Source organism: Photinus pyralis, unplaced genomic scaffold (assembly GCF_008802855.1).
Source record: "Photinus pyralis isolate 1611_PpyrPB1 unplaced genomic scaffold, Ppyr1.3 Ppyr1.4_LG6, whole genome shotgun sequence".
Taxonomy (NCBI): Eukaryota; Metazoa; Arthropoda; class Insecta; order Coleoptera; family Lampyridae; genus Photinus; species Photinus pyralis.
Genome location: NW_022170663.1, coordinates 45,814,390 through 45,831,422, shown reverse-complemented (window position 1 = coordinate 45,831,422; position 17,033 = coordinate 45,814,390). Strand labels below are relative to the sequence as shown.

At 35.8% G+C, this 17,033-nt stretch overlaps 2 protein-coding genes across 2 annotated transcripts; one reads left to right on the top strand and one right to left on the bottom strand.

Annotated features, from left to right (window-relative positions):
• Window positions 1-949: 949 nt before the first annotated feature.
• LOC116174038 (gastrula zinc finger protein XlCGF46.1-like) lies at window positions 950-3,780 on the bottom strand. The gene is made up of 2 exons (XM_031491813.1): window positions 3,648-3,780; window positions 950-3,241 (listed from the first exon to the last, which is right to left on the bottom strand). The coding sequence occupies exon 2, from the start codon at window positions 3,237-3,239 to the stop codon at window positions 1,938-1,940; it is 1,302 nt and encodes a 433-aa protein (XP_031347673.1). The 5' UTR covers window positions 3,240-3,241; window positions 3,648-3,780; the 3' UTR covers window positions 950-1,937.
• A 7,159-nt stretch (window positions 3,781-10,939) lies between these two features.
• On the top strand, window positions 10,940-12,119 carry LOC116173811 (craniofacial development protein 1). Its single transcript, XM_031491522.1, has 2 exons — window positions 10,940-11,763; window positions 11,816-12,119. Exons 1-2 carry the CDS (start codon window positions 11,123-11,125, stop codon window positions 11,922-11,924), a joined length of 750 nt encoding a protein of 249 aa, XP_031347382.1. The 5' UTR covers window positions 10,940-11,122; the 3' UTR covers window positions 11,925-12,119.
• The last annotated feature ends 4,914 nt before the right edge of the window (window positions 12,120-17,033 follow it).

Sequence of the window (17,033 nt, the reverse complement as noted above, 5' to 3'; positions counted from 1 at the left end):
TTAAAGTCGGGTGGGGTCTTATACGCTACTGTTGTGTAGTTGTGAAAATTACACGGCCTTGTAGGCAAATTTGACTAAAAACAAAATATATGGAACTTATTGAATCGCCACTCATTTAACGCACATAGATTCTAAACTGAAGAGCTTTGACTAGCGTAATCCCGCTCCTGCAAGATGGGTAGTCCGCCCCTGGTTTCGGGGTTTCGAACCTACAGTTGGATTTCGAAGACAGTGCACGGAATTAGGTGCCCTAACACATAATTATAGACTACAGTTTCTTTTTCCACCTCCCGCGACTGCTTCATTCACGGAGAAAATTGTTAGTAACAAACAACAAGTCAGTACATACATTAAACGAATCGGTAATTTCCACATATTAAAATAAAAAGATCAAAACTTATATGAATGTAACTTCAGGGACAAGACCAAGTAATCAACATCAATAAACATAAATTAAGCAAACATTACACCAAAAAGTTAAACAATTACAAACAATAGCATAACGGTATCACACATATGATTGCATTGCGGTTAAACCAAGTAAATTTCAAAAACAAATATTCAAACTCACAACAAATATAAAATGAGGCAAACAAAACACAAATACGATATAAAGAAATGCAAAAATTACTACCTGCATTAAATAACAACAAACATTTATGGAGCGACGCGTTCACTACCGCCATTCTAAACAAGATGACAAAACGTAACTCCCGTTCGTGCTTTCTAGGTAGCGCAGGCAGCTTTTTTTCCCACCTAGAAATTGCATGGTTGCCAACTCTCAAAAATGTATGTATCGTCGTAAGTTGTATATACAGGGTGGAACCTCTCAAATGTATGGAAGTAGAACTGAGACAGAAATGAAGGAGGGTTGCATTAATTATCGTTACAACAAATCAAAAAGGATATCATAGCAAAAACTTATATACTGATCGTCTAGTATAAAAACAGCCGCAGGTAGCCGCCCACTACAAGACATGTCTTTTTCTTCGCATATGCGATGATTGACGTCATTTATACTTCAATCTCAAGTGCAATCGTTCAAAAATCATGACCTCTAACGCAACTCGCTCCCAGATGAAGCACCCTGTAAAGGAACGGCAACATATTGAACCTGCTAAAGATATGATGAAATGCTGCAAGAAATTTAATTATAAATAATCAATTTAATGTCGATATCCTTGCATTTTATTTGTTTACGAGGGATGACGGCGTTATTCTCCCCGCCACAATGCACCAAAACAAGGTCAACAACGGAACTTCTATTTGTCTCCCATAAAACGAAAGAGAAAAACTGCCAATATTTAAAGTAAAGTTAGAGTTCGTTCTAAACGGTAGAACTGCCGGGCTCCAAAAGAAAATGTACAAAATAATTCCAGAAATTTCCACAGGAATTCGCGGGAGAGTTCTAGAATGAGACATTCCAAAATAAAATGAATTAGCAAGCTCAAATTAATATATTTACAAAAACGTCGGTCTGTAGGGTCCCTTAGAGCAGTGATCAGAACGCATAAACGAACAGCGCTATAATCTATGGGCTAAGGTCAGTTGTAGTACAGTCAAGTCGTTTATCACAAGAAATGAACTAATTTGCAATGTAATAAATTAAAAAAACTGTCAAGCAAACCAAACAAATGATACAAGTTATTCCACTTTCTGTGTCTGGTGTGTGTTATGATTGCTATGCATAAATTTTATTTTATTATACACATACTTATAATACATTTTGTGACATATAGGTACCTATTAATAAAGAATCGGTTAATGTATCTAGGGATTAACTAAATATTCAAATTGTAGTAGCTAATTAGCAGTGTGCCGAGTCAGGACCCTTGCAGCATAGGGGCCCTAAACCATGGCCTGATTTAAAGACAATGCCTAATGCATTCCAAAAGGTCTTGCTCGAAGTCCAACCTATTATTTATCTCACAATACAATTAGCACATGTAAAAACTTTTAGACTCTTTGTGTTTTAAAAGATGCTGCTTCGGATAGGTTTTACCAAAATCACGATTAGCACATTTAAAATGTTTTAAAAGATGTCGTTTCAAGTTCCGTTTAACATTTGTCTCATAATGACAATGAGCACATTTTAAATCCTTTGCAACTTTATGTGTTAAACAATGTTGTTTGAAGAGGTATTTATTATTTGTCCCATATTCACAATCAGCACATTTCAAATCTTTAGAAATTTTATGTTTCAAAAGATGTTGGTTAAAGGTAAATTTCTTGTTTGTCTCATAATCACAAGCACCACATATAAAAACTACGTTATGTTTTAAAAGATGTCTTTTGAAGTGGCGTGTATTATTTGTCCTATAGTGACAATTAGCACATTTAAAATCTTTAGACACTTTATGTCTTAAAAGATGTTGTTTGAAGTTCCATTTATGGTTTGTTCCATAATCACAATCGGTACATTTAAAATCTTTAGAAGTTTTATGTTTTAAAAGATGTAGTTTGAAGTTACGTTTATTATTTGTACTATAATCACAAGCAGCACATTTAAAATCCTTTGAAACTTTATGTTGTAAAATATGTTGTTTGAAGAGGTATTTATTATTTGTCCCATAATCACAATCCGCACATTTAAAGTCTTTAGAAACTTTATGTTGTAAAAGGTGTAGGTTAAAGTTAAATTTCTTGTTTGTCCCATAATCACAATCGGCACATTTAAAATCCTTTGAAACTTTATGTATTAAAAGATGGTGTTTGAAGAGGTGCTTATTATTTGTCCCATAATTACAATCAACACATTTAAAATCCTTTGAAACGTTATGTGTTAAAACATGTTGTTTGAAGCGGTATTTATTATTTGTCCCATAATAACAAGTGGCACATTTAAAATCCTTTGAATCTTTATGTATTAAATGATGTTTTTTAAATACGTATTTATCATTTGTCCCATAATCACAATCAGCACATTTAAAATCCTTTGAAACTTTATGTATTAAAAGATGATGTTTGAAGAGGTATATATTATTTGTCCCATAATCACAATCACTACATGTAAAATCTTTAGACTCTGTTTTACACAGGGTTAAAAAATCAGAGTGATGCTGTATGTCACCACTATAAAGAGATTTAGAAGAGAGCGTACTAATGGTAATTTCGTCCTTTATTGGCACCAAAACTTCATTGCTTATTGAAATGTGTCCCTGAAGAAAAGAATGGATTTCCTCTTCTTGTTTTGGTTCGATTTTAATGAGTGGTGTGTTATTATCGTTATCTCCTTCCATACCTAACAACAAGAATGTCATAAACGAGGTTATAAATAAATGTGTTAAAAATCTATTTTGGTACTAAACAATACACAGCGAGATCCCAGGGTAGCCAGACATTATTTACTTTCCGAGTAACAAAATTTGTTGAATAAAGTAGTGTTAGTACCTCGGTTGGTACCGATAGAGAACATTATGCATAGGTACCAAATGCTAAAGGTACTACTAATATACTATTTAAAAAGTAATCTCTAGTAGTCCTGGGATCTTGGACAAACTTTTCATTCGGTAATCAAACAGTGGAAGTCGTACCTGTGTTCACTTCAAGAGAAATTCCCAGGAGAAATTTACGTTTGTTTTACGCGTTGCTCTTATGTTTAAACACTTTAATGTAAAACTAAATGTAAAGAAAAGGTAGATACTTACCTAAAGCATTGAAAATCTACCATAATACATGTGCTGTAAACTACCATAAATAGTTAATTACACATGAAGATGGCTACTCTGACTCAAAACCAAGCTCAAATGCTGCATTGCCAAATCATGTAGTACCACAGAACATAGAGCAATTCTATTTCTGTTGGAACCAGTTCATAGCTCTCAGTTCATACGTTTCCGTTTGTCCGTTAGCCAATCAGAAGACAGCAAATTTTTAAATCGTACGTCGTCCGTTTATAACGGAAAAGTTGGTTGAAGTTGAACATTTTCGTTTCCGTTGGTCCGTTTTTAACAAGAGTGAGGTTATGTTTGGTACGTTAACAGTGTTCGCCTATTCGTTCTTCATGGTAATAATCAGATAGCAACGTGTTCTTACTTTCATACCATTTTTACATACTGAAAATCACGGTGGGTACAGTACAAAATAAAATTTAGGTTATGTTTATACGTTGCAAATGTACAATGTGGACGGATTGCTATGAACCTTAACAAAATGTACTATCCGTTTGAGGGATCAACGCAACGGATGAACGGAGAGCTATATGACCCCACCTTTAAAGCAAAGAGTTGGGTACTCTTTGCTTAAAGTAAACAAAAAATAGTCATAAACCGTAACCAGTGCCAGAACCTGTAATGCGTAAAGTGTGCCTAGAAGTAATTTTCGGCCATACCCTGTATATTTGCGATTTATTAACGTGACTCCGTAGGGGTTGACGTTTCATTACCTATGGTAATCTCATTAATCAAACTGCAAATTCATGAAAAAAAGTATCACTTTCAAAACTAGTTGTACAAATAACTATTACGAGTTGTGTTATCTCAATTGATCGTACATGTATTTTGATGTGTTTTGTGCGATATTGATTTATTAGGTTTTCCACTTCATTTATGATGTCTTGTGTATTTTGTTTTTATGAACTTGTTTAATTGCATTTGATTTGATTTGATTCCCTGAGATTTATCATACAATTTGAGATGTTTTATTTATGTGTATTTTCTCTTGCATTTTATTGCTGTAGGTGATTTATTTCATGTATTTGTGTGGCCATTGATTATACGTGTGTATAATCAATGGTGTGGCCTATGTCGGGGTTTTTGTCCCGTAGAAGGTTTCCTTGGCATGGTCTTGTTGTGTGCGTAATATATTTATTTGTTCTTGTCATTTCTTACGCACAAAAGTTCTGTCTTTTATTTAATTCCCTTCCCGATTATGTCTCACGTCCCAACACATAAAAGAACCGATTACACAACATTCGTGCCATCCATGTCGAGCCGACTGCCATCCAAATTGAAAAGTGTCGCGAAACGTCCATCGTTTCGACTTGAAAGTTAGGTGGCTGTGCTTGTAGTTTTTTTGCCAGAGTTGCCAACGATAAGTATAGGGTAGGTCAACGTTTTCAGTGTCGGCTTGATAGACCCCTAGGAACATTACAATAGGTTTTAATTTAAATTATAAATACTTAATTAGGGTGTTAATGATTATTTGATTTAAGCAATCCTATGAAAACATAGCAAAAGTAAAATAAAATTACAAAATTGACAAACGAAAAATTACAAAAATGAAATTGAAGACAAGTAAATATAATGCGGAATCTAAAATTATAGTGGTATAGAGGTAAGGGGAAGGGGAGGGAGGAGAAAAAGCTACTTTTTCACTAGTTTCCCATACGAAGAACACAAAGAAGACAGATATAATAGTGTTTAATCACAATTTCACGTTGCCGCATTTTTAAATCATTACTTACGAGTATTAATCCATAAACACACGCTTTGAGTGAAATTGTATTTGCAAGTTGTTTTGCATTACACTTAAAATTATTATACTTAAAATGCACCAATGAGAATTATAAAACAGAACAACGTTTGAAGTGCATGGAAAACAAATTACCACGTCTGTAATCATTTTCAATCGATATGCCAATTACATTGAAAAACATGTTTGTGCATGCAACGCTATCTTTCATTGCTCTAGAAACGTAGCTAAAGTGACGTCGTACCAGCAGTCATGAGGACACTTGCTCTGATTTGTGTATTCGCTTCTTTTCTGTTCATCACAGGTCATCTGAATACAATAACCGATGAGTCTGCATGGCAGGTATGTACGCAAAATGTAATTAAGAACATTTTCAACGAAGAGTCGCTTTATTACATTTTTAACAAGAATGGCAATCACCTACTACCTTTCAACTTAGAAAATCCAAAAATTGTTATCAATATGGATCGTCGCAACAGCCTTGAAAGAGGTTTCCTTTACAATTTCGTAATTGGTGTTGGAGAATTCCGGTCATTTGAACAACGAATCCCTTATATACTAAACAAGATCACTTGGATTAGATTTAATTATATGAATGGAAGAATACTGGTGATAACCCAGCAAGTATCGCTAGTGAAGACGATTTTTAGACTGTTCTGGAAAAACGAAGTTATTTATGTCGCAGTCTTAGCGATAGATAGAAACGAACCAACCAGATCCAACTTATTTACGGCAAACCCTCACGGCGCTGGAAATAACTGTGGAGAATTACCCGAAGTTGTGTACGTGCAAAGTTGCGATACTTCGCCGACAGAAATCATTCCTAAGGGTATCAGAAACTATAATGGATGCCCTGCCCTATTCTACTTTATTTCGGTTTTAAAATTGGAGGAATTTAATCCCATGACTCTGACTACTAACGCCGCAGTTGAGGTGTTGAACATCTCTTTAAAAACAAAGCATTATGCAGAAGCGCATACGAACAAAAGTAGATGCATCGGATTTACGGAACTGATGTTAGCAAGTAGTGCTTATGCAAATACTCGTGTCAGTTACGTGTATTCGCGAGACCTTCTTGCGTGGATTGTTTCCCCAACAGACCGAGTGTCAAATTTGGAGATCTTGTTGATTCCGTTCGAAAGAGAAGTTTGGTTACTAGCCACTGCGACTTTTGTTTTGTTGACTTTGGTCTGGTACGTGCTCAGCCGATTTAAGACGGGTTTGGGTAGAATCGTTCTGAACACAGCGAGTATGACGTTGTGGGGCAGCGTCAACCGTGTGCCCAAATCTTCAACCTTGCGGTTCCTCGTCATGTGCTACATCATATACAGCATACACATACAGACGGCGTACGTTGGAAATCTTTTGCGTCTCATAACATCACCACCAATGAGGAAACCACTTCAAAGTGTACAGGAATTGCTTGAAGCGGATCTCTCTGTCTGCGTTGACGAAACGGTCCAGGGCGTCTTGTCTTACCAAGGTTATCCGGAAGTGGTTGAAGTATATCACAAGTTGAAAGGAAGATTGGATTGTCTAAATGAATATGACACTCTTAAATTAATGGCGCGTTGGTCCGCGCAGCCCAATTTTTGCATGCCCATATTACTAAAAACACTGCAGGCTGTTGAATTGAGTTTACAAATACGCACTCCTAATTACTTTATAGACAATCGCGTTACTGGTCCCGTATTACACATAATGGCAAGAGACGAAACTACTTACATTGTAGATAGCCTAAGCGAAATCATCATATGGCTCACAGAGAGTGGACTGTACGATAGGCTGGAAAAGGCCAGAGAATTACATTCAAATACTAAAAAAAGGGAATTCATATCTGAAGATGAAGTGGTGGCTTTGTCGTTTGACCATCTTAGTGGCGTTTTTTTGATATATGGTTTTGGCGTTATCATATCAGTAATCGCTTTTGCTTGTGAACTCATTGTATTTCGTTGTAAAAAGGAGTAGTAAGTTACCAGGCTTGAACTCCTAAATGTTAATGTACCTAAATCTACAGCAATAAACTTGACCGAAGTATGCACAACACACACTTTCAACGTTCGGCAGATTGCACCAACAGTAACCCAATTCCCATTCCATACATAATATGAATTCGTACGATTCCTGCTTATAATAATGAAAACCCAATCTTTGTTAGAGACGTTTTCGCCTAAATACCACAACTTGCACAATTAACACTGAAAGGTTCCATCCTGTATATACAACTTACGACGATACATACATTTTTGAGAGTTGGCAACAAGGCAATTTCTAGGTGGGAAAATCTGCCTGCGCCACCTAAAGCACGAACGGGGATGGCATCTTGTTTTGAATGGCGGTCGTGTACGCGTCGCTCCATAAATGTTTGTTGTTATTTTGTGTTAATTAATGCAGGTAGTAATTTTTGCATTTCTTTATATCGTATTTGTGTTTTCTATGCCGCATTTTATATTTTTTGTGTGTTTAATCTTTGTTTTCGAAAATTACTTGGTTTAACCGTAATGCAGAATCACATGCGCGTTATGCTATTGTTTGTAATTGTTTACGTTTTTGGTGTAATGCTTGCTTAATTGATGTTCATTGATGTTGATTACTTGGTCTTTTCCATGAAGTAACATTCATGTAAGTTTTGATCATTTTATTTTAATATGTTGAAATTACTGATTCGTTTGATGTATGTACTGACTTGTTGCTTGTTACTAACAATTTTCTCCCTGAAAGAAGCGGTCACGGGGGTGTAGTCACAATTGAGTTACCACACCTAATTCCGTGATTGTCTTCGACATCCAACTGTAGGCTCCAAACCCCGAAACCAGGGGCGGCTACCCATCTTGCAGGAGCGGGATTACGCTAATCAAAGCTCTTCAGTTTAGAATCTATGTGCGATAAATGAGTGGCGATTCAGTAATTTCTACATATCTTGTTATAAGTTAAATTTGCCTACAAGGCCCTGTAATTTTCCATCTTGCTTTTAACACCAGGACTTTATTACACCAAAGATGAGTCACATCCTGTACTCTTTCTCAGAATTTAGGTACCTGCTCCTACCTGATCCATTGTTCCCAAAAACTTGCTTTTAACCTTGAGTGGAACTAACATTGTGTATATGCATTTACTATCTTTGTTAACTACTGCTTAAACTTTTACAAAATATTTTGTTAATTAACTTTTGGACTGTTTTAATCAAACTGCAAGGTTTTTACTCTTTTTACCCTTAGCAGTTACTTTTGCGAGAGTACGACACCTTTTGGCTTTGCTTGCTTTGTTTACATTAATGTAGGTACATCAACTAAATTTCCGGGCTTTCACAATCATAATAATTACGATCATTATTAAACAAACTTTTCACAATTTCAGTGTTTTATTTAACGTTCCTTCCCTACTATGCTTCAGGTCAAAGCGTTGTCTACGACTAACGTAAGGGGGCCCGGCCTTAGATGTTTTATCACGTGCCACTTTTCAAATTTAAGCGTGATCTTGTTTTGTTTTGAAGGGAATAGTCACTCGGGTGGCCATTTTTAAACGTTGCCGGGTTGACTTTATTTCCGTGTTCTTGTAGTGTGAAGTTAGCGTAGAACCTGGGGGTTAAGTCGTTAAGTACACTACAACACCACACTCCACTTCTAATGTCGCCGAAGAGATCCAATAGGCCTAACCTATATCTCTATATGCCAGCCATCACTCTTATCTTCAACATTTTTGCCATTCAGTGGCTCGTTGCCACCCATGCACGAATATCTCCTAGGAGAATCAATTTCCACAATCGTTTGCAACCTCTAAATGTTTTAACCGCCTCCAGTAGGTACTTACATGTTAATGAGTATCGTCTTAGCGTCCCACCATACTTGTTTTCCCGATTACGACTCATCAAATCGCTTAATTACTCATAGTATCGGCATCATTGCCCTGTCGCTTATTGTATCGCAACTTCATTTGAGCGGCCCCCTTCGCTTAAGGCATTGAATATCCAACGTTGGTTATTTATGTTCCTGCCTGCTACGAACGCAACGGAAAAGTGGCAGTACTCGGGACCGATTGGTCACGGAAACTCGAGTTGGTATTAAGGGTAAAATAGCCTGTGGTTTACCAAAATTTAAGGCTCAATTCTGGCCTCACTGGCAGCTGCAGTAAACAACTGCCTTAAACCAGGACAAATTTCTTTAAAATACTTAAACTTATGTTCATGAAATGATAAAATTAAAATATAAAGTGTAATGAATGAAGGGGTGGGGGGCTAAAGAGTTGGTATTTTGACAAGGGAAAAAGCTAATTAAATGGGGGTTAATTGTTGGTCAGAACTCATTATTAAGATGCGACAACTCTACGGTAAACTCACCTTTCATTGGAAACGTCCCCCTGTAATCTACGCGTACGGTCATAAGAAATCGCATGGCAGCACTCTGCAGTGTGACTGGTCGTCTTTCGCGCTCAAGTGTCATGTAAACAATAACCGCGATCATCGCCAACTAATCAGGCAAGTCACTTCGGGGGGGCGTTAGCACCGAGCTGGTGCTAAGTTCTCCTGGATCTCTGAACACTCCGGTTACTATATTGGGGCTAAAGGCTTCGTCCTGAATGGTTAATATGGAGCTCATACCTACTTGAGAAAGCGTTACGCGTCGCGCACGTATATTATTTAGGATACACTGTCTCTCGTCTCGGCCCTCTGATTAACACCTTCAGGCAATAGAAATTCGATCAAAGAAGTGCACCTTTTTCCAAAAGAAAGTGAGATATCTTGGTCATCTGGCAGAGAGACCAGCTGGCTCTTACGAAATGAGGAAGGAACAAAGGCAGCGAAGAATCGAAACTGTATTAGGTGGCTTTCTTTGTGGTATAAACGGTTAAGCAAAACATACAGGGCAACAACACACTGATATGATAAGCTACTTCAACGTGAATATTACCACAAAATTTGCCCGCATAACCACGGTGCCACGTGCACATCTAAACCATGACTCATTTAACGGTAAAACAAAACAATAGCGGACACACATGCCTTTAATGAACAGCTATGAAATCTAAAGCAACTTCACAAAACAAGCTAAGACATGAAATTCAAAAACTGAATTTAAAGTACCTACCTAGCTTATATTGAGACAAAGAATTAAAACGAGTAGGTACTACCGTGGTAACACTTAGAAAAATATCAAACGCATTCATTCCTATCTACAACCGAAGTAAGATAACGAGATGAAAATTACAAATTAGATATGGTTGGGCTAATTTGACATGTTGCCATGTGTATTCGAAACTATACCATGATCGCTATCTATAGCAATTGCGAGTGGTTCTACGTATTGGTCGAAAATTGATCTTAGCAACTTAAAATATGCGCGTTCGCATAGAAACGATTAGTTTTCAAAAACCGACCCCCATCGTTTTCCAATATCTGTACACATGGGTCACGGGAGACGAGTTGATCACTACTATGGTTTATTAACGGTCATTGTCATTTATAAAAAGTACGATCACAAAATGTAACATACTCTGTACACGACAACGAAAATTTTGGGTTGGCAGCACTGGTTTAGTGTGTACTGTGTTTATAATTTCTCGAAAAAGTTCTGTGTCAAACACGCGTTCTTTTATTGAAATATTGATATTTACAAATATCGAACAGAATTTTGAACTGAAATTAGACTAAAAGCAACATAAAAACTAACCGCGCATAAACTCTAAAAAGCAAGTGTGAGCGGTGTGATCAATTATGAATATAGCCGATTTTCCCGATGATAGCGAGACCAGCGACGAAGATTATGCTCCAGACAACGGAAATCCTGAATTACCATCGGAAGAGGAATCCGATGGAGACTATGAAGAAGCCTTGCCGGAGGCGCAGGAGAGCCTAGGTACACGCGGCAGCAAACGGAAGAAGACAAACTCGAGATCTAAAAAAAAAGTCAAATCCACCGAGGACGAACCACCAAAAGCAATTAAAAAGGCCGACGTGGACGATTTATGGGCTAGTTTTAAACAGGATACGGGTTTTAAAACGAGAGCGGAGCGACGAGATACGCCAAACATGGCTGTTGACACTCCGAAACAGACTGACACATTAAAAACGGACAGGAACGAGAAAGTTAAAGTGACGCAAATTTTTCAATTTGCAGGCGAAGACGTCAAAATCGAACGGGAAGTATCGAAAAATTCTAAAGATATTAAAGTATTAAACGTTCCTTCGGGATCAAGTGCACCGAAAGCGAGAGGCGGTCTTGGCTCAGTTTTAAACCAAATCGGTAAGAAATCGAAAATAAGTACATTGGAAAAATCTAAATTAGACTGGGACCAATTTAAAAAAGAAGAGAAGATAGAAGACGAACTTAGTGCATATGGTAAAAGTAAAGATGGGTATGTTTGTCCTGCTCGTTGTTAATTTGTGTTAATTGTATTTGCATTGTAGATACTTGGAACGGCAAGATTTTCTTCAGAGGGCTGACATGCGTAGGTTTGAAATAGAAAAAAATATTCGGAGCAGCTTAAAGACTAATCGAATGAATAATGTAAATTGATGGGGACTGATGTACAGTACAAGCATGGAAACGACGCAAGGACTATTCCGTCGTTTGAGAAATATCAACTGATGGAATTTCTAAGATCGCTCAACATTCAGTTCAATGAAATTGCATATGGCATTATATTGCAGTGTAACATTCCTAATGAATTGTAATAATTGTGATGTAATAAATGTTTTATATATAAAGGGATCATTTGTTGGATTGTAACATATCCCTGAACTTTGGACTAGTGTGTAAGGTACTCTAATGTCATCCTCTAGCTTTATCATAGGTACTGAACTGAATTATGCCATCCGATAAATAAATAAAATTATGAAATGATAGGCGTCAAATTCTAAAAAGTTCACAGATTGACTATGGTGTAATGACGTATCGTTGAGCATAGAGACCGTAGTGACACCCTGCACCGAGCATTTCATTGCAATTTATTTTCAAATGCTGACAGCTTACAGCATATCAAACATGACTTCTTCATCGCAGATGATATTGTATTTAAATGTAATGTATAAGTGGCACGTTTTAAAAATAGGATGATCATACATCCTTTGAATAAAAAAGCTAAGTCAGCTTGGTGTATTACCTTTTTAATGATCTAGAAAAGATAATCTGCTTTTTTTTGAGTACATCCGAATGAGTGTTGATGCATGATTTCCACTATACAGCGTGTCCAATCAGAAACCATATAAGAGATACACAGTCTGTTAAATTAGAAAAACGTTGCGTATTTTAGGGCTTAGTAAAATGATGTTTTAAAAAGCCGAAATGAACTGTTCGTCTTTAGCGCATTTCCACAAAATATATTAATATCTTTCCCTTAAAATTGACTTGACGGAGGCACCATAGGAATTTCAATAGTAACTTTTTAATTTCCAATTATTGGCTTCACTAATTATTTTAGAAATAAAGTCTATTTAGGTTTTTTGTAGAAAAAAAAAATAAAAATCTGTACATACTAATCTTTCCTATTTTGTAAATTCAGAATAAGTAAAAATTTTTAAAATTAAAAACTGTCGCGTTTATAAAGTCGGCAATGCCATGGAATTAAATCAAACAAAAACGTCTGCATTTGCCATTAGTTGGACGTTTATTACTGTAAGAGCTGCCATGGCACCACTGATTTTCTTAAGAGCGTCAGTTTTTGGTTATCTATTTTCTTGGTTTCAAAGTGCAAAAAATTAAAAGCTATAGTATGCATGGATTCGTAATTATTTCTCTATAAAAAACCTAAATAGACTTTATCTCTAAAACAATTAGGGAGCCAATAATCAGAAATGAAAAAATTACTATTGAAATTCCTATTGTGCGTTATTGTTCAAGTTACCGCCCGGTATAATAAATCATTATTATTAATTATTATGTCGTTTAAATGCATCATCAATGAATTATTTTGACATTTTGTCAACCCCTACAGTGGTGACGGTCCGCTTGTGCCTTGCACATCCGGCAGCAAACGTTCCTTTGTTGCGTTGTCCCTTGTTCTTTGTCTATTTCAAAATTGACGTTTGTAAACAAAAAAATTTTTTGTCGTAACAACAATAAAGATTATTATTATTATTATAAAGGAATTCCTACTTCGATACTACAACAAAATGTTAAAAATTGTTTATTATTTAAGTCAGAAAAAAGACCTGTTATTAAATTTTTAACATTTTGGTGTAGTAGACGTTGAGACAAAATGTCAAAATAATTAATGAAATTAAAATTTAAAAATTAAAATTAAATTAAATTTGCCAACATGCCAAATAAGGATGAGGTTACCTACCACAGCCTACGTTAGGTGGCACGTGATCTTAGTTATCGATGTCCTTCCAGTTACAGAGTATAGGTATACAGTTCAATGGCCATACATGATTGTATTCGTAATAAAAAGTATGATATGGTTGAATATTCTCCACATTTTAAAAATATTTGGAATTATACAGGGTGCGCTTACAAAGTAGGGCGTCAAAATGGTAGATTTTTTAATGGAACCCCCTGTATTTGAATGCATTTTTAATTCTACTAATTTCTTAAATTTTTATTCCAGGTTCTATATGTTTTATTCTGGGCAAAGTATAATTCGAATAAACACATATACTAATGAAATATTAAAAAAATAGATTACAGGGTGTTTTGGTAGGTCCAAAGTTACAAAACTTCATATTTAAAATCTCACTTTTTTTAAACAGACCACTCTTTATTTTTTCGGTTATCTTTTAGCTCCTCCAAAAACCTTCAACTTTCAACTCCAGTTTTTAGACTTAAATGAACTATTCGAAAAATGAAATAATCAATATGATTTTCTTTTTGGACGAGGCAGATAAAAATTATGGCTTTTTTTTGTATGGCCACCTCGTTATTATGAAAATTACATGAAGTTATTTAAGATTAGAATATAAAAACCAGGAAAACCAAGATATTTCGAAAACTATCAGAGAAATGTATAGGACATTATTATCAAAAGTTCAAGGTTTTTGGAGGAGCTAAAAGATGAAGATGTGTTTTATTTAAAAAAGTGAGATTTTTTAATATGAAGTTTTGTAACTTTGGACCTACCAAAAAAACATCCTTTAAGCTATTTTTTTAATGTTTCATAGTAGATGTATGTATTTATTTTACTTTTACTTTACCCAATATATGTAGATAATAGTTATTTATATAACAAGAGCGCGAAGTTCAATTTCGCGCATTGAGACTGAAGGTATTTTGACGAGGCGAAGCCGAGTTAAAATATCAGTCAAATGCGCGAAATAACTTCCCGCTAGCGTTATATACAATATTTTTTCTACAACTGAACCGATTGTTAATTAAATTTGCTGTTTAAGTTCAACTTTGTCACGTGTGCGAAATACTTTTTTTCACTGTTGACGATTTCGCGCACGTTGTCAAGAGCAACCTTACTTATTAATTAACCGTTTAAAAATCTAGTACTTCGCGTTTCGAAATCCGTCAGAAAATGACAGGTTTTTATGACAGTTGTAGGAAAAAGATATGGATTAACCTGGAATCAAAATCTTTAAAACTACTAGTTTTTCGGTTATTAACCATTAACATAAAAAAATCGTACAATTACACGTAGAATTAAAAAATGCATTCAAATACACGGGGTTCCATTTAAAAAATGTACCATTTTGGCGCCCTACTTTGTGAGCGCACCCTGTATAATTGCAAATATTTTTAAAATGTGGAGAATGCAAAATGCAAATGGCGAGTAATCGTAATGGAATTGCACAAGGTACAAGGTTGTCATACACAGAAAAAACAAGAAAACCTTATCTTAGCTTTTTTGAAACATCTGCACTTAAGCAAAAGCGCGAATTTCACTATTAATCACTTCGGCATCGCTGTTAGAATTGAAATTTAACACAATTTAATTGGCTTATATTATACATTATCAAACAAACAGTTTCTAAAGAAGTCTCGAATCGGCAGATCATGAAGGAATGTGGCACGTCCGCTTTAATTCCTTATCACCGGTGAATGATCCTTTATCGACTTGATGGCGCTTTGATATCGCTCTAGAAATTTCGCTACAATAAATTTAATTATCATAACCCACGCAAAACTAAGTATAAGGAATTTAATCACTTATTTGTCATGGTCTATCTGTGTACTAAATTTGAGCTTTAATTTCGTTATTCAGTGATATACAAGATACAACTAATACACACGTGAACCGTTCACTTATTCAACGGAAAGCACTGGTCAATTTACCTGTTTTTAGAAATAAGAAATACATTATCAAGGAGTTGCGCTTATACTCTACCTATTGGTCTCATTAACATCTAATTGTATTTAATTTGGTGCTTTTGCAGCAACAGTGAAGAAGAGTGCATCAATTCTTCCAACCCCCGTTCCGGACTGAGCACAAATTTTCTAACACACAATCGCAATTTCACGACCAGTGACGAATACGGACGAAGTGTTAGTAAACTACTCGTATTTTCAACTAGTCGCGTTGCAACGTTTGGTGGTGAGGGATGTGTGTGACGGTGCGCGCCATAATTTATTATCGTGTTAGTTCCGTTTAATAAACATTTAGGTGTTAATTCAATATTGACAGGACTTAAAAAAATGCCACAACCAACGGAAAACAATGGAATTTTTCCCGGCTCGCAGGTAAAAGTTACCTTTTTTTTAATTTTGCGAAAGTGAATAATCGCAGGTTGATATAAATGATATCGATTTGATTAAAACGTGTGCGATTTTATTCTCGCTGAGATAAGAAAAATCGATTTCATTTAAACGGTTTAAACACATACCGATTGTGTGTGTTGTGGTAGCGAGAGGGATGAAAACAAAAACAACGTTAGGGTGGGTGCCCCATTGATTTCTTCCAGAACAGACTCGCGTGATTTCTGATGCTTAGAACGCCCGTTGCGGCACGAATTTTTCCGTATTGTATCTAACATTCTTATCTGATAAATCAAGGTGTAGGTGTGACGCAACCAACACGTCCTACTTAATTCGCCATAAACATTGTTAATGCAAAATTTTTGTATTTGGGTTTTTTGTAAAATGGGTAAGTTGAAAGTAAACGTCGCCCGTCATGGATCTATGCGGTCATAGTTTGTTATTCTAGGAAGTACGAAATAAATATTTCAGTTTCGCGGCAAGTAGCAGGTCGTTAATTACGATTTTACCTGTTATTAATCACGTTCGTGTACAAGTTAATGCTGAAGTGCACAATAAACATTTCCATGATTAATTAAATGAATATCTGCGATCAAGTGCGAACGTTAGTTTGCGATCAAGTGTTATTCCTTTCCAATTCCAGATTCTGTTATTGGGTGATCAATCTTATCGACGATTATGTCGCGCCCACATCGCAACAATACTATTTTATGACTATGCGACTATGATATGAAATTATCTTGTTAGGCAGGAATAAAATACCAGAAAAAATCGCGTCTGTTTGGGCAGCTGCGCCGCCTCTCCTCGCTGTGCATAAAAAGCTTCGACGGATCCGCCGCATCTTCTCTCTTCGTTATAGAAAATATAAAACGACGTTAAAAGCAGATACCTTACCTATTCTATATAATTTTCATTTCAAAACATTTCCGAGAATGTTTTCTAAACAGTTTTCAAAATACCTTACACATTTCCGAAACACTTGAGATTTTT